Source organism: Erinaceus europaeus, chromosome 2, assembly GCF_950295315.1.
Source record: "Erinaceus europaeus chromosome 2, mEriEur2.1, whole genome shotgun sequence".
Classification (NCBI taxonomy): Eukaryota; Metazoa; Chordata; class Mammalia; order Eulipotyphla; family Erinaceidae; genus Erinaceus; species Erinaceus europaeus.
The window spans coordinates 2,184,506-2,206,330 of NC_080163.1; the positions used below are offsets into that span (position 1 = coordinate 2,184,506).

At 43.2% G+C, this 21,825-nt stretch overlaps 1 protein-coding gene across 1 annotated transcript; it reads left to right on the forward strand.

Moving 5' to 3' along the window:
- Window positions 1-5,072: 5,072 nt before the first annotated feature.
- Window positions 5,073-21,573, forward strand: LOC132533117 (sulfotransferase 2A1-like). Its single transcript, XM_060173119.1, has 6 exons — window positions 5,073-5,277; window positions 6,424-6,632; window positions 8,163-8,289; window positions 11,476-11,570; window positions 17,301-17,481; window positions 21,346-21,573. The coding sequence occupies exons 1-6, from the start codon at window positions 5,142-5,144 to the stop codon at window positions 21,456-21,458; spliced, it is 861 nt and encodes a 286-aa protein (XP_060029102.1). The 5' UTR covers window positions 5,073-5,141; the 3' UTR covers window positions 21,459-21,573.
- The last annotated feature ends 252 nt before the right edge of the window (window positions 21,574-21,825 follow it).

Consider the following 21,825-nt stretch of genomic DNA (forward strand, 5'->3'; position numbering starts at 1 on the left):
GTCAATAAACATGTAAGAATGAAGTCAGAGCTAATGGCTTCTGTGTAAAGAGGAAGTGAAGTCAGTGGTGGTAGGTCAGCAGAGAGAGAAGACTTGGGCAGGCTGGTGAGGTTAGCTGGAGTATTGTTTATTGGTGAGGTTAGCTGGAGTATTGTATTATTATTTATTTATTGTTAGTGTAGCAGCTAGAAGAGGCTTAGTGAGAGTGACACTTAAAAAGCAATTGGAGGCATTTGGAAGAGCAGGGGTTTGTTCAACAAGAGAGACAGCATACTGAAGATAGTCTAGCCATGAGATATCATAGCTAGAATGAGAAGCAAGAGCTTTAGAAAGAGCCTGCTCTTGTTTGGTTATTGTGCTCTGAACTTGAATTTCTCTAGAGGCAAGGACTAACTGTTGAGAGATGAAAATGTCAGCAGAAGGAGAGTTAGAAGCAGCACTATAGTAAAGTTTTCCAGTGACCCCAGAGGCCCACCTTGGTGCCAAGGGTCATGGATAGTGAATCTGAGAAATCCCTCACCAGAAAAATATTGTTGGGTAGGGTTATACACTGGCATGGAGGCAGCTTTGTAACACTGAATATAACTAGTAGGAGCTCTGTGGATTTTGCAAGACCAATAATGGCATCCACCATAATAATTCATGGCTGTGAGAAAACTGCCTGAATTATCAAAAGGAAAACAAACATATAAACATCTACAGTTGAAAAAAAATGTCTCTTTGACTGCAAGAGTGGTTAGCTTTGACAATGAGATATAATAGATGGACAATTCAAATTTTTGTAAACATTAAGAAGGTTTAGTGTAGTTACTTCATTAATACTTTAGCAAACTGGATATTGGGGGTTCATTCCCCTTCTTTTTTATTTAATTGAGCCTAAAGGTTATAGTATAGGGTATACTGTCATGAGAGTAATGTTCTAAAGGGAACAAAAGTACATGGAATGGGTATGTCTGTTGAAGCAAAACAGGAAAGCATGTGGCTCATAAGGTTTTTGAGCTTTCACACGTTTGAGCTGTAGCCCACATCAATTTAGAAAAAGTATCAATTGAGAAAAATTGAGAAAAAAAAAAGATATTTTTGTTTACCAAACATGGGCAGGTGAGTCACATCAATCTGCCAGAGAGCATTGGCTTTTAAGCCACGGGGATTAATCCTGAAAGTCTGAATAGCAGACGTCTTAATTAAACTAGCAAAGCAGGAGCCAGTAAAGTGCTCTCACTATGGCAGGGCAGGAGTTAAAATTAAAGAGGCTTGTAAAAGATGAGAGAAGTATATAAAAATTTAAGGATATGAGTGACTTTAGGAGTCAGTACACACCCATGAATAAAATATATGAAAAAGAAAAGTTTTTAGTTTTAAATCTTATCATATGAGCAGTCAGTTTTTCATGTGGAGATTATATTTGTAATCATCTACGTAAGAGGAAGAAAACTTGTACCAAGTTAGAAGTGCACTAGAATTGATGATTTGATGGTTAGAATTGGCTTAAGTACCTTCATATGATTTTAGAAGGCTCTTTGTTTATTAAAATATACCAGTATGTTATAGAAAGTCAATACCTAATATGTTGACATGATAAAATTATTACTGTTGTCTTAGTATGATTTAAAAATCTCTTGCCAGTCCCTGTTCAGGGCACCATTATGCTGGGCTAGTTTTGTGGGCGGGAGAGAGATGACCAGGGGACTCATGGCTGAGTGGTACGCACTTCAGTCTTTATTCATGTGGAACGCAGCACAATCTAAGCTATCTCTAATCACAATCCTGTCCTTATATATCCTGAGGTGGAACTGTCAGGTCGGAAGAGGATGTATGTAGGATAGGGGATGGGGAGAAGAAAAAAGTGCGCTAACCAGTGAGGATTAAACCAATGCCCTGGAGGCAGGGTGGTGCTTAGTTAACAGTGTTATGTAAATAGACAGCAATGTTAAGCCGGCAGGGCAGTGCTTAGTTAAGCAAGATTAGAGATAGAGGCTTTAAGCAGGGGGGAGGTGGCTTACTGCCCAACAATCATATAAACAATTTTAAGTAAAATGTTAAAAATTAGTTTGTTGTTAGGATCTTTGCTTATCACAAAGCTTATCACACCATTGGGGCAGCTATGAGCAAGGGAGGGTACAAGATTTAATAGATTTTACACTTTGATTTTGACATGTAACTTAAAAGGCTAAGATGAACCTCATAGCTTAAATGTTTAAAATTGTTGGTATGCTTCTAGTTCTGCTTCTGGGATCTAGTTCTCCTTCTGTTACATTGCTTGATGTTGTGGTCTATTTACATGGCCATTCTGTTATATTGGTTTGGTCTCACTCCCCTGCCTCTGGGAGATTTTGGTTTAGTCTTTGCCTTTTAGCACTTCTTGCTTCTCCCCACCCCCTATCCTACGTACTTCCTGAGTTCCTGATTCTGCTGCCGGAGAAGAAGGAGGCTGGAAAGAATGGTGTGTGATTAGATTAGATTAGTTTTTTTGAACCATTTGCTTGTGAATAAAGAAATACTGCTTCTCTGCTCAGCCGTGTGTCCCTGGTCTCTGTCTTCCACCTGCGAAGCTATCCTGAACCTTGACCGACACAAAATAAATTTTTACTGTTACATTTCTTTTAGATGACAATTTTACACTAAATAATTTTGTTAAATCAAATTTGCTGAACATTAAAAATTTTTTTATCAGGCCAGGAATACCATGTTTAACTTTTTTCCTGGCAAGGCCACTGCTCCACCCAGACTGGGTTATTAGAAAGCCATTCCAAGTGTGGAGTTTGTTACAAACAGTGGCAGTTGGTATTGGGGTGCTGGTAAGATTTATAATTCTCACAAAAGTGAGAGCAACTCCACAGGTGTCTTACCACATCTAGAGATCTCAGCAAATCTCTACCTGATAAATTGGTGTGTCGGGCTGCGCCGTGGAGAAGAGAGGAGATCGGGAGCAAGAGGCAACACAAATCTTTATTGTTGGGTCAGACAGGTGGTTCAGGCCACGTGGAGTCAGCCAAAAATGGCCATCCCCTGCTACCTCACAACCAGGCAAGAGACAGAGACACACAGAGAGAGAGAGAGCGGAAGTGGGAGGGCTTTATAGGGCAACAACCAGGAGTGATGTGTCGGGACAGGATTGGTTGAAAAGGGCACTGTGAGGCTATCGCAGGGAGTGGTAAAACCTGAGGGCAAAGACTGCATCTGTATAATTTCCCAACATCTCCTCTTTTTCCTTTATATCTAATGGACACAGTAAGGAAATGTAGAATGGAGCAGGCTTAAATGATTTTAAGGAATGCTGTGCTCAAGTGGGAAGATGTAGGACATTTTTGTGAGGGAGGGAAGGCTTAAATGGCTGCCAACCTTGTGAGATTTATGTGTCACCCCCGTGCTCAACCCCTCTTTAGAGAGAGAGAGACTTACCTGGAGGGACTCATCTCATAGGTTAAGCTCTGCCTGCTCAACCAACTCCTCACAATATCTCTACATCTTTTTCTATCTTTCCTTCTAGTCATCGCGTTGGAGGGGTGACCCAATCCTTTCTCACACGAGATTCTCTCATGTGGGAAGACCCGGAAGGTTCTACTGGACACTTCCACCCTTTGGTAGCTAATATTAGCACCAACCTACTGGCCAGGGATATTCTGGAATGTCTTGATGTTAGGATATCCACAGATGCCTCTGCAGAGCGTAACACCCGCTCCTGCGAGACCAAATCTAATCAGCACCCCCAATACTGACTGCCACTGTTTGTAGCCAAACTCCTGGCTTAGACTGGCTTTCTAATGTTTTTGTTTTTGTTATAGGACAGAAAGAAATTGAGAGGGAGTGGGAAATAGATGGAGAGACAGACACCTGCACACTTGCCTCACTGCTCATGAAGCCTCTTTCCTGCAGGTAATGCACAGGGATTTGAACCCATGTCCTTGCATATGGTAATTTTTGCACTCAACTAGGTGGACCTCCACCCATACCCTATTGTTTTGTTTTAATTGCCAGCTCACTCTACTTTGGGAAAAATAACGATTCACAAGACTGAACATGTGAAATGGAAACAAGATGAAAGAAATGGTACAGAGTCAAACCAAAAAGCTTCTACACAAGAAAAGCAAACTAAGGGGCCAGGGGTTGACACACCCGATTAAATGCTCAGATTACCATGCGCACGGACTCAGGTTCAAACCTTGGTGACCACAGAGAGTTTGAGAAACTTCACAAGGGGTGAAGCAGGGCTACAGGCACCTCTCTCTATATATATCTCTCCTTTCACTTTCCCTATGAATTTTTTGTTGGTATGCATGAGACCCCTTCTGTTTCATTTGGTTTAAATCCCCCCTGCTTAACACTATTCTATTTACATAACCACTGTTAACAAGTTCCACCCTCCCTCCAGGGCACTGTGGTTCAGTGATAGGATTCTCGCCTGCTCTGCCCCTTCTTTGTCACACTCTGATTTTCACCAGTCACTTTTCTCTCCACCCTCTCTATGTCACATCCTGTTTCCACCCTACTTGACAAGTATATATAAAGACAGCATTGTGAGTTTTAGAGTACTTTACCTTGAGTTTAGCTTAGCTCGTCTTAGATTGTGCTGCGTCCTGCATGAATAAAGAGATACTGCCTACAGCTCAACTATGAGTCCCTGGTCGTCTGTTACCTGCCCGTGAAGCCAGCCCGGCGAAAACAACCTAACCCGTCAAAAACGACAATTTTTAATAAAAATAATTTTTTGTCTTTTTTTAATTTTTAATTTTTTTGTTTATTTTACCAGTTTACTGCTCAGCTTTGGTTTATGGTGATGTGGGTGACTGAACCTAAGACCTTGGAATCTCAAGCAAGAGAGACTCTGTGCATAAAAATTATGCTGTTCCCCCCCCAAAAAAAAAAACCAAATATTTTTTTAAAGGAGGAAGGAAAGAAGTTCCCTCCCATAGCTCAGAGCCTGCTGGTATCATCTACTTTGAGACTCTGACTGGAAGGTTCAAATTCCTTTAGCAACTGACCCTCCTCCCCACACTCCCCAGCCACCACCTCCCCCCCAAAAAAAAATTCCTGGCAGAGGGAAGGGTCACTCTTGTCTATAAAAGCTGAGCTTCCAGCTGTCCTTATGACTCCCAGCACTGACTGCTTCCAGAGCTCCTAGTTCAAGTCCAAAGGGCATCATGTCAGAGGATTACATATGGCTGGAAGGGGTCCCCCTTTCAAGGAAGTATTTGACATCTAAATACCAGACTGGAGAGTGGAGGAATTTTATGTTCAAGGAAGATGACATCCTGACAGTGAGTTACCCTAAGTCAGGTAAGGAGGCAGAGCAGAGTAGAGACTGTCTGTGGGCATGTGTGTGTGGGGGGGGGGAGGACGGGGGTCTTCACTCACTCAGCAGATGACAGGCATCTCTGTAATCAGACCATGTGTGTGACATTTTGGGGGCACATGGAGCTGTACTCTGATGACAATCACAGAGAAGTACTGGAGCCGGACAGAGATGCCATAAGAACTTCTGAAGGGACAGGGGGTGTTGAAGGTATCCAAGGAACCCCCATCAGTAGTAAGCCCTAACCCAGATTCCCATGTTATACAGAGATGGAGGAGGACATCCAGAAAAGTCACAGGAAAGAACAGAGAGGAGGAGGCAGGAATTGGTGCACCTGCTTGAGCCCATATATGATCATGTGTTGTTTTCGATGGGTTATGTTGTTTTTGCCGGGCTGGCTTCACGGGCGGGTAACAGACGACCAGGGACTCATGGTTGAGCTGTAGGCAGTATCTCTTTATTCATGCAGGACGCAGCACAATCGAAGACGAGCTAAGTTAAACTCAAAGTACAGTACTGTAAAACTCACAATGCTGTCTTTATATATACTTGCCAAGTAAGGTGGAAACAGGATGTGACATAGAGAGGGTGGAGAGAAAAGTGACTGGTGAAAATCAGAGTGTGACAAAGAGGGGGCAGATTAGGCAAGAATCCTATCACTGAACCACAAATGCCCTGGAGGGAGGGTGGAACTTGTTAACAGTGGTTATGTAAATAGAATGAAGTGGTTATGTAAATAGAATAGTGTTAAACAGGGGGGATTTAAACCAAATGAAACAGAAGGGGTCTCATGCATACCAACAATCATGTGCAAGGGAAAACACTTCAGGGTTCTTCCTGCAAGAGGGGTCTAGAAAGTCAGCCCCAAGAACACAGATAGCAGGATGGTGGCTGCCAGGCGGCTGAAGGTGGATGCAGGGGACTGGGAGAAGAATTGATTCTTGGGGGCAAAGTTCAGATTGAACAGACCTGGTATTAATGTAACAAACACACACACACACACACACACACACACACACACACACCTGAGATCCACTCATGAAAGTGTGATGTATTGATAGGCAGAATTAATAACAAAATGTCTTCAATCAAATCCAAAGCTGTGAGCTTCGTATATCCTTCTCATCTAGGGACTCACTGGATGATTGAAATCCTCTCCCTGATCCAAAACAAAGGAGATCCCAAGTGGGTCCAATCTGTGCCCATCTGGGACCGCTCACCGTGGTTAGAGGCCAGGAGACTGTATGAAGCCTTAGAGGCAAAGGAAGGCCCACGTCTCATCACCTCCCACCTCCCTATCCAGCTCCTCCCCAAGTCTCTCTTCACTTCCAAAGCCAAGGTCAGTGCTCTGTGGTCAAGGTCTGTGTGGCCAGTGGTTTAAAGACTGCAGTGTGTCTAGGACTCACCTGGAGGCCTGGAGAAATCTGGTCTCTCTTTGGAGGAGGAGAAGTAGGGGTGGAAAACACCTGTGTGGGCCTGAAACTTTGTGTTTCCTAGTGTCAGCTTGCACACCTGAGGACAGGTGTCCTCCACCCCACAGGCTCTGCACTGGCAGGTGTCCTCAGGGCCAGAGAGTGTCTCATCAGAGTCTAGGACACCCCTGTTGTGCGTCCAGCCAGAGTCTGGGGCAGGACTGTGCACTAGACAGCTGCCTTTGCTGCATGAAGAAGCAGCAGGCTGAGTGGATGGAAGCTGGAGGCCTGTCCTGAGGGGTGGGGGGAGCCCCAGGCCCAGCCTGGCTGTCAGGAGAAGCAGCCCCTTCAGACACAGCACAGGGACCTGGGCTCCTCAGCTGGCTCAGGGAAGGTCCTCACAGCCCAAGTCAGCAAAGGGAGCTGTGTGCTGGTGTCAGCAAGCACAGTCTTTCCTGGGGACAGGCAGGGGGCAGGTAGGGTGGGGGGCTAAGGGTGGGGGGCATATAGTGGTGCTGATCCCTCCAAACTTTCAGTTTCTGACCCCAGGGGATGTTTATTCAGAGACAAAAGAGCAGACAAAACAGGCAGAGAAAATGTCCAGGAAATGGGGATAGTCAGGAGTTTTTCTGGTTTCTTCTCTGGGACTTCACCCACTTGCCCTCATTACCCACCCCCAGCACTCCCAGAACTCCCTCAAGGGCATACTCTAGGGGAAAAGGAACCCTGAGGAGCACAGAGCACCATGGGAATTGTAGTTTCTGCTCCCCTTGTGTATGGACTCTTGGCTCCCAAGCTCATCAACCATGGTGCTGAGATCAGTGTTCCCAGAAGGGGCACAGAGACCCAGGATGAAACCTCCCTACATCAGCTCTGAAACCTAACTTCTGGAAGGTGGGGCTATTTTTCTTTCCACTAAAGGTGGAGGCTTAAATATATTGTGCATCTTAGAATTATTTTTCTTGGGGTTGGCAGTGGCACACCTGCTAGAGTGCATAGGTTATCACTGGTGAGTACCCAGGCAAAGATTCACACCCCACCCAGCTCCCATCCCCATCTGTGGGGGGAAGCTCCACAAGTGATGAAGCAGAGCTGCAGGTGTCTCTCTGTCTCTCTTCCTCTCTATCTTCCATCCCCTCTCAATTTCTGCCATATCAAGTACTGAACTACCTAATTACAAGTCATAACAGTCCTACACTTAGAGACAGAGACTACTGCAGTGTTTCTCGGAGGGGCTGGGATAGATGGTAAACGAGGCCCGTGTATGGAGACAGATGGACATTTGACATTGGGTGACCGTCACGGTGCAGGTAACCAAGTGGACATCAGAATGCTGCACCCCTGAAACTTCATTCAGTGCCATAAACTCTGTGACTGCAGTGTCCATGCCTTTTCCAGAGAGAAGAATGGGAAGGAGTTCACTGATGGTTCACTATCCCATTTGTTTTCCATTTTAGATAATTCACCTCATCAGAGATCCCAGAGATGTCTTGGTGTCTGGTTATTTTTTCTCAAAAATATGTTTTTATTTTCATCAATCAGCATCACTGCAAGCGCATTTTGAGTGTTTCATGCAAGGAAATGGTGAGTGGATGAGACATGGAGCTGGGATGCAGAGTCCCCTGTCACCCTCGGGCCATTGTCGTCATGGCTGCCCCACCTCTCATCTCCTTGTGGGCATAATGATCAGTGCAAGGAGCCACAGCTTCTCAGAGCATGGCCTGACCTGCACAGCAGCAGAACCCAGAGCCCTGTCAGCTGCCCTGCCCTCCATCATCCTCCCACAAGGATCACAGGGCTTCACTGCTACTCTGTGCCCTCCAAGGAAGGCCTCAAGTTATGCAGGCAGGAAGGCAGGCAGGCAGGCAGGCAGGCAGGCAGGCACACACACGCACACACACACACACACACACACACACACACACACACACACCACCCCTTAGATTCCCAGGACTGTTTTGGACTCATCTTTGAAAACTCCGTTAGTCTTCTGTCCTCTGTGTCTCAAAACCCATTAATGATTCTAGGGGCTCTGTATTGCTATTATGAAGAAACCCTACCAAAGCAAAGGTCTCACCAAAACATCAGAGGCCTCAGGTTCCTCCTCTTACAGAAAATGATTAGAGTGAAGCTCATATTCCAGTCTGCCTCTGTGGTGAACATTCATATTCAGAACCAAGGGACTGGCAATGTGTGTGGTTCTCCCACAAGCAAGAGTTTCCAACAATCCTCAGTTCTGACCCAACAAACCCAGATCACTTACCAAAAACACAATGGAGAGGCCAAGCTGTCTGAATCCAGTAGAGTAAACATGTTACAGTGTATAAGGACCCTGGTTCAAGACTCCAGTCACCAACTGCAGGGTGGAAACTTCATGAACCATCAGTGAAGCAAGGATAGAAGTGTCTCTCTGTCTCTCTCTTGTTCTGTTTCACCTTTACTTCTCAATTTCTCTTTCTCTCTCCAATACATAATAAATAAATAACCAATGAATTGACTGACAATTCCTCCTCTTCCTCCTCCCTTTCCCACTCACTGTCCTTGTTCTTCTCCTCATCGTCCTATTCTTTCCCCTCCTCTTCCTCCTTCTCCCCTCATGGACAAGTTGAAGCTGTTTCTTTCACCGTTCCCTAAGGAACTTTGATGTGGTTGTTTCTTCTTGGCTCCAATGTATCTTCTGCTTTATTCACCTGCATGGTGTTCTTGCATGGGTTCGGGCTGGAGGCCTCAGATATGTAGGGTATGACAGGAGTTCCCTGGACCTTGTTATAGATAACATGTTTACACACAGGAGGAAGTCCTTCTGTTCTTTGCCTGAATAAGCTTTATGGAGACTTGGGCTTGACCACCGGACTGAGAAGAAGTCTCTCCTGAGAATCAGTGTCTCATTACACCTTGACCTTGAAGGATAAGAGAGGTTGCATAGACAACCTGGATGGTTGAAAGTAAGGTTCATGTAAGATGTGTCAAGGCAAAAGATAAGGAGTTGAAGCAAGACTTTATTCTTTTGAAAAAAGACACAGAGCTGACACAATGGGATCAGGCAGCAGCACAACTCCACACCCCTCCCTTTTCTCTCTCTCTTAAATTTTATTTATTTTTCCTTTTGTTGCCCTTGTTGTCTTTTTATTGTTGTGTTTATTATTGTTGTTGTTATTGATGTCATCGTTGTTAGATAGGACAGAGAGAAATGTAGAGAGGAGGGGAAGACAGAGAGGGGGATAGAAAGATGGACGCCTATTGACTTGCTTCACTGCCTGTGAAGCAACCCCCCTGTAGGTGAGAGCAGGAGGCTCGAACCGGGATCCTTAAGCCGGTTCTTGCGCTTTGTGCCACATGTGCTTAACCTGCTGTGCTACCACCTGACTCCCTCCCCTCCCTTATTTTTTCTATCTGATTCAAAGCTGCCCCCCTCCACCCTGGGCCAGGCTTCAGGGCTCAGTCTCCTCATTGTCTAAATGAAGGCAGGAAGAGAACTGAGGGTCTTCACTGGAGGATAATCAGGCACTGCAAGTATTATCTGAGCCTGAAAGAATGCAGAGAGGTGAGCACAGGCAGCTATAGATGAGAGGAATCTTACCCACAACAACTGTGAATAATAAATGCTCCTCTGAAGAGAAGAACTAGCCACATCTGATACCTGCCAAGTATAAACAGATTACAGTTAAAATATGGTTGAGTGACTGGAGAGGCAGCATAATGGTTCTGCAGACTTTCAGGCACGAAGATCTGAGGCCTCAGGTTCAATCCCCAGCACCACTATCAGCAAGAAATGAGCAGGCTTCTTCTGTCTCTCTCTCTCTTTCTCTCTCTCTCTCTCTGTATGTGTGTGTGTGTATATACCTAACTCTGCCTCTCTCATGAAAATTAATACATATGTATATGAAATGAAGAAAAAAAATATGAGTGACCTTCTAAGATAATGATCTAAGGCATGGGAGCAGGCTATATATAGTGGAAGTGTGGTGAAGACACTCCTGAATTTATAAAAAACAAAACAAAACAGTCTCAATTTGAAGACACATTTATGGTCTCAAATGAATTATCACTGACCAGGGCTGAGAATAGTTCACTAGGTAGGGTGCCCATCTTCCCAAAAATGTGTCCTGGGTTCAAATCACAACACCAGATGGGCAGGTGCTGTGGTACCAGGAGAAGTTCTGGTGCCGTGATGTCTCTCTCTGTCTCTGTCACTGTCTGTCTCATCCATAATCCTATCTCTGTCTGAATGGAAACACTGCCCTGGGAGCAATGAAATCTCACATACTCAAGGCCAGGCACTAGGAAAACAAATGCTAACAAGCAAAAAACAAAACAAAACAAAATCTCAGAAAAAGAAAGAGCACAAGTCAGTCTTCATGGGAAAGCTGCAGTGGGACTCTGAGGTGGGAGAGAAAAGCAGAAAGGCAAAGGCAGGGAGGTCACCTTCCAGCATTGGGTGAAGATATCATTTAGTCCAGATGTGCAGATGCTCAGAGAAGGCAAGTGGGGAAGAGAGGGTGGGATCTAGTCCTAGGACCACAAAGTTTCTGCACAGCTCATCTCAGAGACCTGGGAGCTGGAGTCAGAGCCTGCTCTGAGCAAACTAGACTTACCTGGTGTTGAATGACAGCTCTCTATCATGATGCTTCCTCATTCAGCAGATTGACACTGACAGGAGGTGTCAATATGCCAGGTTTGTGCTGCTTACACTCAAAGTCAAGATGGTGGGTAGTTCCTGGGGTATACAGGGCCTTTCTCTCACTGCCTTCTCTCCCCATTCCCGTGCAGTCTGCTATGGATCCTGGTTTGAGCACACACGGGGCTGGATGTCCATGAAAGGGAAGGAGAACTACCTGTTGCTGAGTTATGAAGAGCTGAAGAGGGTAACTATGGTTGTGGAGCTGCCATGCACCCTCTATCTCCACCTGCCTCCCTCTGTCACAACCTCTGTGCTCTGCCACCTTCCTGGTCACAGCTGGCTTTATGTAGGCCATCAGCAGTGACACCAGCCCCTGCTCTCCATGCCATTCCTCTTCTTTTGTCACTTCCAAACTCCTGGCTGCTTGTGTCTGGGTCTTTCTCTGCTCCATCTCTCAGCATCTGGAGGGGTGCTCTTTACATAAAAATGTGTTGCATTCTTTTCCCCAAAATCTCTTTAGTGAGGAAATGATGACTCTGTGGCAGTTGTTGTTTCACTGGGTGGATTATCTGTCTCCCAGCAGTGGTGTCTGCACACTGCTCCCCCCACCCATCCAAGTCTCTCACCACCTCTGCACACCTGCACTCTTGGCTCCCTCCCTCCCCACCACCCTGGAGTCAGAGTCCTTTACTTGGCTGCAATATCTCACCCCCAGTCCAAGCTTCACCCTGTGTTTCCCTTTTCTTCATTTGCTTCTTAAGTACCACCTATATATCTGACCATCCATTGTTCTTCCTGCTCCCTTCGCTTGTCTCACTTCACACGATTCCTTCAGTTATACTCAAGATCTGGAAAAGAACAATACCCTAGCATTTCTCTCAGCTGAGTAGTATTCCCTGTGTTTATGGACCACAGCTTCCTTTTTTATATTGATAATTTAATATTTATTTACAAAATTACAAGGCAAAAGGGGTATAATTCCATACTGTTCCTACCACCAGAGTTCCATATCCCCTTCTACTGTAAGCTACAATAGTTTCCTAAAGTTGCAGATATGGATTAACTATTATTTCTATAACCACCTGTCTATATTTGTACATAATGGCCCATTTTTAACATCTCATCCCTTTAAAAATGTTTCTTTTTAGTTATTTAATAACTATTGACACGACTGTAGGATAAATGGGGGTACATTTCCACACAATTCCTGCCACCAGACTTTCAAAACCCCATCCTTTCCATTGGAAGGTTCCCTATTCCTTATCCCTCTGGGAGTATGGACCAAAATTCTTTATGGGGTGCAGAAGGTAGAAGGTCTGATTTTTGTAATTGCTTTTCCACTGGACATGGGCATTAGCAGGTCAACCCATACCTCCATCCTATTTCTATCCTTCCCTAGTCAGATTGAGCTCTGGAGAGGTGGGGTTCCAGGACACATTGCTGAGGTTATTTGTCCAGAGAAGTTGGGTTGGAATCTTGATAGATTCTGCAACTTGGTGGCAGACAGGATCTGAGATATAAAGTAGGAAGATATAAAGCAGTACAAAATGGTCAATGACCAGGAACTAAAAAGTATGAGCAGAGCAGATGAGAATAGGGATCTGAGAGTGAAAAGGAGCTAGGCAGTTCATTTTAGGCATGTTCCTAGGGGCCCATCACCATCGTAGTTTCTGCTTGAGTTTGATAGCTAACATGAAGTTGGATAAAGATATTGTCTAAGAAGATGGTGTCAGAGTAGAGAAAAGGACTAGAATGTTGGCTTAGCCTCCATTCTTGAAAAAAAATCTATGAGTAATACAGGTCCTGGAAAAGGTTGACAGAGGACCTAGTAGGGGTTATATTTTTATGTGGAAAACTGAGAAATGTTATGCATGTACAAACTATTGTCTTTACTGTCAACTGTAAAACATTAATCGCCACACAGCTGCTGCTGGTCCATAGTCCCACCTCCCAATCCCCCAATAATGAAACTGAGTCAGGGTATATATATATATATATATATATATATATATATATATTTACATTTAGCACAGGAGCCTGTGTAACCTGAGTCCCTGCTAGTCTGAACTCACAGTTTATGGTCACAGCTGGGAACACTGCTGACTGCTTTCATTTCAGGACCATTCCTGGAGTGGAAGGGCAGGATATCCAAGCTTCCCCTTGGAGGCTGCAGCAGTTCTTACCCTTCCTACTTTATGGTGAGGGCAAGATCCTGGGAAGGCCTGTAAGAGGGTTTATGATGCTATTCCTGATGTAAGTGACCTGTGATGGTGGAAAGAGGGATCCATTAGAGGTCAAAGCCTATCATATTCGATGATTCCCTGACTAGGGCCCCAGATGATAGAACAGTGTGGTATTGAGCAACAATACCATTATTAAGTGAGCAATTTTCTTGCCTTATCCTAGTTTTACAATGCTTTCTTTATCTGACAGCCTTAGACTTTCTCCCAGTTGTTCAAGTGTTGAGTGGCATTTGTTGAACCCAACCAGAATTAGACTTTTGGGATTGGTCTTCTTTAGGTGTTTCTGCTAGATTGCCAAGATAATTTGGTCTAAGTCTGAGCAATTAGTGAATTTAGGGTGATTGGGCAGTAGCACACTGGGTTAAGTGCACATAGTATCAAGCACAAGGACTCACAGAAGGATCCTGGTTCAAACCCCCGCTCCCCACCTGCAGGGGAGGTCCACTTCACAAATGGTGAAGCAGGTCTTCAGGTATATATTTTTCTCCCTCTCTATCTCCCCCCTTCTCAATTTCTCTCTGTTTTATCAAAGAAAAAAAAAAGGAAAAGAAAAAATGACCACCGGGAGCAATGGATTTGTAGTGTAGGCACTGAGCCCCAGTGATAACCCTTGAGGCAAAAAGAGAAAAAAAAAGAGAGAATTCAGGATGCCTTCTTTAAGAATTTCTAACAGGATTCCAGGCTTATTAGTTCTAAGTCTACTCACAGAGGACCACTGAGCATCTATACCTTGAGTTATATAATTTCTCCTTTCCTGTACACAGTACCCTAAACCCTAGCCTGTTTCTAGCATCTATAAATTTTTTAGATGATGTGCCCTCCAACGTGGAAGCAGGTAGCCTCATATATTGGGAAAGATCTCACTAGACTAGAGGATTTAGCCTGTTGACATCTCAGTCTTGGTGTTTGATGACAATCCTTAATAACATGTCAGTAGCAGCATAATGTCGCATGGAAGCTCTGGTAGCGTTGATTTGGTTGAGATCAACAGAGGTAGTATGGTGTTAAGGAACCAGAGAGAAAAGTTATCAAGAAATATGGGCATAGTCCGAGGGGTTCCAGGACTAGGAGAAATGAGGATCTTGAGTGGTTTCTTATAGTCTTTGAAAAAGTTTTAAATAGCAATAGTTAATTATTATTACAACAAAGTTAGTTGGGGGTTGATTTCTCTGAAAATCCAAGGGTTAGTTTCTACTATTTAACCTCACTTTGCTTTGTACCCTTTAGGGATATCTGGAAATATCCATATTTTAGATACTTACAGGGCCAAATGGATTTGATCTATCTAAACTACTCACTAAACTACTAACTAAAGTTGTAGTTAACTTTGGTATTTAAAAAAAAAACTATGTATACAGATATATTTTTTGAGCTCCTTGAGTAATTTGAGCCCAGTGTCAGAGTTTGATCATCTTGCATATATAATACCTTAAATACTTAATATAAAAAATATTTATACTTAGGTTTATAGTCTAGGTAGCTAGAGAACTTGAAGTATTAATTCTATTCCCCCCATGACATATTATATTAATAATGGGGTTATAATTTCATACCTTTTCTACCACTGGAGGTCTATGTGCCTACTACCTCCTAGATACAGTATTCCACAGTATCCAGTATTCTACAGTATTCCACAGTCTGAATATGGGATGAATTTTTGTTGGTTTCAAGTTTATGTGCTCAGTTTTCTAGATTCCACATATTAGTGAAACCCTCCTGTAGTTGTCTTTTACCTCTTATCCAGTCATCTATCAAAAGGGCATTTTGGTTGCTTCCATATTTTGGCAGTTGTGAATAATGCAACTATGAACATGGAGATACATATATCCCTTCATATTCATGTTATTATCTCTTTTGGATAAATGCGTAGGAGTGGGATTTCTGGGTTTTGACGTATTTCCATTTGTATTTGTTTAAGGATTCTTGATACTGGTCTCCATAGTGGTTGCACTAATTTATATTCCCACCAGCAGTGTAATTGTGTTCCTTTCTCTCCACATCCTTTCCAACAATTATCCTCTCTTGTTTTGTTGATGAAGGGCATTCTAACAAGTGTGTTGTTGGACCACAGCTTCCTTAATCATTCATCTGTCATGGAACATCTGGGTTCTTTCCATGACTGAACCATTATAAACTGTGCTGGTATGAACGTAATTACACAGGGTTTTTTCTTTTTTTTTTTTTTGATAGGTGTTTTTTGTTCTTTGGTTAGAAACATATTTTCAAATTTTGGTTTTGTGGTGGCTTTATATTTTTACTGATGACAATCTGATATCCCTGCTTTTATATGTCATTTTATTCCTTTCCCTTATAGTCAACATCTTTATTTTCCCCTTCCCTCTCATTAGGAAATAAATAAAATATTCAAATATATATTTGAACAAATTGTTTAATAATCAGGAATGTAATGTAAAAAATATTGCAAATGAGATTGTGGTCTTCCTTTTGGAAAAAGCTAGGAAATCAATTTTAAGTATATTCCAAGGGGCCCATGAATATACTAATTTTGCCTGAGCCCAACAGATAACATTCAGGTGGGCTAAAGGTATTTTCTGGAGAAGTTGATGTCAGAGCTGGAAATAGGACTAGAAAGCTGGATCATGGAAGAGAGTTGCTCCCAAATATGGGAAAAGTATATAAATACCATTAACTGCAAACCCTATTGATCTGATCTGGGGCCCATATTTAGCACAGGAGCCTGTGTAACCTTTGCATCCATGTAGGTCTGAGCTTGCATTCTGTGCTCATATCTAGGAACATTCTAGTCTTCACTCACTTCAGGACCTGCTGGGCTAGCCTGAGAGTGTTTCTTCCTGGGCACGTGCTCTCTAGTTTGGAGAGAACTTGACCGGAGCCAACCTGGGCTGCTGCTTACTCAGCGACTCAGGAGAGGAACCAGGAACCGTGGCTGAGTGGGAATGCAATGCAATCCTTTATTGAATAGAGAAAAATGCCTTTTATATCTTCTGAAGAGGAAGTGGCAAGTGGGAAAAGGAATGGCTAGGAAAGGGAGTGGAGTGCGAAATCTTCCATAGCAGCTGTTGCGAAGGTTCTAACCAGTGGGGATTAAACCAATAGCCTGCAGGCAGGGCGGGTCTCAGGCAAAACAGTGATTATGTAAATAGACCAAAGCAATGCAATGGATCTGGCATAATGACCAACAAGGACCCATCTTCCTCAAGTGGCAGAGTATGTTGAACTAGTCTCCCTTCAGAGAGTAGAGCAGGCCTGCCATTGTTCTACATTGAGGGCAAGGTCCTGTAGAGGCCCTCTGGAGGGTCCATGATACTCTTCCTGATAGAAATTGCCAGTGATGGTGGAGAAAGAGATTCATTAGAGATCTAGGCCTATCATATCTACCTGGGAATACCAGGATTCCCTCACTAGGGGTCTGGATGATGGGGTGGCCCAGTAGTGACCAAAAGAGCCATAATTTAAGTAAGCCAGTCAGAGTTTCTTTAGAAGACCTGGCTGCTTTCCTGTCTGAGTAATAAGATATTCTGAACTCAATTTTATGAGAAAATGCCCTCAACCTCTACAACTTTAACACCCGGTGTTCTCCATTTCACCCTTTCACCTTCCTTCCTCCTGGTCAACCAGCTCAGACAATTCTCATTTCTACACTTTGTATCTTCAGTATTTCCCTTCCCTTCTACTCATACTGCTGCTTCTGTACTCTCATCCTTCTCTGGAATCTTTCCTTTTCCTGTCATCACTCTGATTTCTCCAAGGACACAAGGAGCACCATAGAGAAGATCTGCCAGTTCCTGGGCAAGAACTTAGAGCCAGAAGAGATTAACTCAGTCCTCAAGCACAGCTCCTTCCAGGCTATGAGAGACAACAAAATGACGAACTACACAATTCTGGATGACGCTTATTTTAATTTGAATAATGGTCCATTTCTGAGAAAAGGTAAAATAAATGTTTTACTTCACTGGCTATGTCAATACATGGATGGGCTTCTGTTTAATGTTGATAGTAATTAGGACTGGGAGGTATTTGAGTTGTGTCCTGGTGGGAGTGTCTCTTTCATAGTCAAGAAGTGAACACTAGGGGGTTGGGTGGTGGCGCAGTGGGTTAAGCGCATGTGGCACAAAGTGCAAGGACCCGTGTTAAGATCCCGGTTCAAGTCCCTGGCTCCCCACCTGCAGGTGAAGCAGGTCTGCAGGTGTCTATCTTTCAGTCCCTCTCTCTGTCTTTCCCTCCTCTCTCCATTTCTCACTGTCCTATGCAACAACAACAACAACAATAATAATAACTACAATAAAAAAGGCAATAGGGAGTCGGGCTGTAGCGCAGCAGGTTTAGCGCAGGTGGCGCAAAGCACAAGGACCGGCATCAGGATCCCGGTTCGAACCCCGGCTCCCCACCTGCAGGGGTTCGCTTCACAGGTGGTGAAGCAGGTCTGCAGGTGTCTATCTTTCTCTCCTCCTCTCTGTCTTCCCCTCCTCTCTTCATTTCTCTCTGTCCTATCCAACAATGACAACAACAATAATAACTACAACAATAAAACAACAAGGGCAACAAAAGGGAATAAATATATAAAATAAATATTAAAAAAAAAATTTAAAAAGGCAATAAAAAAAAAGAAGTGAACACTGCATTTGAGAAGTTGCTGAGATCTGTTCTGTTCCCTTGACTCAGCTGAGGTGACTCAGCCAGTTTTGTCAGATCTGACAGTAGCCTTTCCATTCCACTAAGAGTGACCAGATGAACCCCTACTCCTGCCCAATGATCAGCTAGGATTGATCTGGGACAAGTCATGTTGGTTTCTCCCCACAGGTGATTGAGAACTATCTCACACCAAGAAATGTAAAAAGGAAAAGGAGAAACAAACATCTTTCCACTTAGCTGAGAGCCTGTGTTGCTGTCAGAGACTGTGAGAACCCTTGTAATGAAAAGTCCTTGGCCTGTTCCTGATTCAAGTAGAGAATTTTTCCTGATTTGAGAAGGATGATTCCATTTGTGCAGCTGAGAGAACCCACCTGTAGATGAGAGAAGGGAATCCACCTGTCTAGTGGCTAAGTGGTTAGAGCATTAAAAAATGTCTTTTTTATAATTTTTAAAGCATAGTGGGATTTGTCTAGGGCGTTTGGTTGGCTTGGACTCTTTAAATCCTTTATAGGCCATTTTTTTAATTTAAGGATATTTAAAAAATAACTCCCCAATTTTCTGTTGGCTCATGGGCAGCTCTCTTAATCAGTTTTGCATTTCTTAAGTTCCTGAATGCTTTGCTCTAGGGAAGATGTTTGTTTAGAACATTATCCTTAACACTCTCTCCTACCTTCTTCACCACATAAAGATCCTTGGTCCATACTCCCAGAGGGGTAAAGAATGGGAAAGCTTAAGTGCACATGAAGCAAAGCACAAAGGACCACTGTAGGGATTCCAGTTCAAGTCCCCAGCTCCCTACCTGCAGGAGGTCGCTTCACAAGCGGTGAAGCAGGTCTGCAGGTGTCTCTCTTTGGGGATTCAGCAGTAGTGGAGTGGGTTAAGAATGGGAAAGCTTCCCCCACACCATTATAAGCCAGAGATGATCAGTGCTCTGGTTATAAAAATAAATAAATAAGTCCTCTCTACCTTGGTTAATACCTCTATACTTCCTGAGAAGCAAAGAGCACACTATTTTTATCCTTTCCTCTCAGAAAGGATACCACAGTGTTTATGCTAAAGACTTGCATAGCTAAGATCCCAGATCTAATTATTAGCACCACCATAAACTAGACCTGGACAATTATCTAATAAAAAGTAAGTAAGCAAGCAAACAAACAAGAACCAGAAACACAACTCCTTCCAGTTAAGAGGCTAAATTGAAAGGGACAGCTCCCTAACCTCTGCCTGTGTAACTGAGCCTGCTTTAATAGTATGGATGCTACAAAAGGATAGGCAATGGAATTTAACAATCATTATGTTGCCTGTGACAAGACAGAGTCAAACAGTGAGCTTCCTCTTGTGCACCTTTACCTCCCGTTGTTCAGAGCTTCTCCTCCAGGAGGCAGCCATATTGGATTTCCAACCCAGTCATGGATTTCTGTATAGATAAGGGAGCAGAGGGCAATATCTTCAAGAACACTGACAACAATGATGGACTAAAACTGCAGTGTGGTTCATACAATTTAGCTGGTGATATGACTTACTGTGTAGTTGGAATTAAATCTGCACAATTTTATAGGCTGTGAGAAAATGGATAGAAATTCATATATATATATATATATATCAAATCTATCATCTATCTATCATCTATTTATCTATCATCTATCTTTTTTTAAACATAACTCCAATGCTTGTAAAGCTTCTCCATATTCTTTTAATTGTTTTTATCTTTATTTATTTATTTATTGGGTAGATACAGCCATAAATCAAGAGGGAAAGGGGAGGTAGAAAGGAAGAGAGACAGAGAGACACCTGCAGCATAGCTTCACCACTCATGAAGCTTTCCTCCTGCAGGTGGGGACTGAGGGCTCAAACCTGAGTCCTGTGCATTGTAACATGCACGTTCAACCAGTTGTGTCATCACCCGGCCCCTATCTATCATCTATATCTATCTATCTATCTATCTATCTATCTATCAATCATATATCTATCATCTATCTCTATCATCTATCTACCATTATCTATCATCTCTCAGAAGCCTTATCTGTGTCTTTTTTTTTTTGATCTGGAAAGTACAAAGAGATACATTCTAAAAATTAATCAATATCCACCATAGTGAAGGAAGTCATAATTATTATTGAGATGTTCTGAGAGACACGTTAAATATGGCTGTTCTTATTGGGGCTGTTCTATTGATCCCCCTAGCATGATATTTAGATCCTTTCTATCTGGGACCAGAACAAATACTTCATCTTACCCTCAGTGGATCACACAGCAAAGCACTGAGGGGCTTACTGGTGGTGATTCCATCCACTCTAGTGGGACATATCTCACATTCAGGTCAAAACAGAGAGCTTTACTTTTAGCCATGAAAGTAGCTATTAGCCTCACTGTTTATAGCAAATGGAGTGTGCCTGGTATCAAGTTGGCATACTGTCATCTTTATCAAATAAGAGGAAGAAAGGAAAAAAGGAGGGAGGGAGGAAGGGAAATGATAGATGAAGACATAAATATATTTCTTATTAATGTCTCTTTTTAATATTTTTTATTTATGAGAGAGAGGAGAGACAGGAGAGAGAGAAAGAGAGAGAGAAAGAGAGAGAGAGGAGTACACTTAGCACTGGCTCATGGTGGTCCTGGTAATTGGATCCTGGACTACTGCACCTCAGGCATGAAAGAGTTTTGCATGGCCACTATGTTATTTTCCCTGTTTTTCATACTAATTTCTTACAGAAATATTATTTAGAGGCCCAGGCATTGGTGCAACTGGTTAAACACACACATTATAGTGTGCAAGGACCCAGGTTCAACCCCTGATCTCCACCTGGAGGGGGGAAGAAGCTTCACGAGGTGAAGCAGGACTGTAGGTGTCTGCCTCTTTCCCTTTCTATCACTTCCTCTTCTTTTAATTCCTCTCTATCTCTACCCATTAATAAATAAATAAAAATATTTAAAAAATATGATTGAATGTATTGAAATCCAGTAGGCAGGTAGCCTTTCCCTTCAGGATGTTAGAATGAGTCTAACCCAGTTGCAGACAGATGTGAAAGTCAAGAAAGTTCAGCTGTTAGTGCTGCAGGACTTTGAACCTGCTGAGTGAGACCTCAGCAGCAGGTGCTGGAGGAGTGGGGCCGGGACTCACAGTCCTGAATCTCACCTGAATGTCTGTTTCCTGTGGGTCAGGCATTTCCGGAGACTGGAGAAACCACTTGACGGTGGCCCAGGCAGAAGCCTTTGACAGAGCATTCCAGGAGAAGATGGTGGATCTCCCTCCAGAGCTGTTTCCCTGGGAGTGACGTCTGAACCAAGTCTCTAGATTCCTTGTGGCTGTTGCCCATTGTTCTCTCATCTTTCTATGTGTACGTGATGAGGGTCATCAAATAAAACTACTTATTTTAGGTGAAACATGGACTTCTCAAATCCAAGAACCTTTAATGGCTTTGAGAACTATTGTAATGGATTCCCAATTCATTTTTTCCCCTTTCTACCTTTATTTCTCCCTCCTTTCCTTCCTACCCTCCTTCTTTCCTCCCTTCCTTCCTTCCTTTCTTTGTCTATGAGGGTTTTTTGATGGGACTCTGCACCCACAAATTTTCACAGCTCAAATAAGACAATTTTTTTATGTAGGCTCATATAAAAGATAACAGACAGATGTAGAAAGAT

Coding starts and splice junctions, on each gene's coding strand:
- LOC132533117 (XM_060173119.1), top strand. CDS start 5,142: ATGTCAGAGGATTACATATGGCTGGAAGGGGTCCCCCTTTCAAGGAAG. Junction 5,278..6,423: donor AGTGAGTTACCCTAAGTCAG/GTAAGGAGGCAG, acceptor CTTCTCATCTAG/GGACTCACTGGATGATTGAA. Junction 11,571..17,300: donor GTTATGAAGAGCTGAAGAGG/GTAACTATGGTT, acceptor GATTTCTCCAAG/GACACAAGGAGCACCATAGA.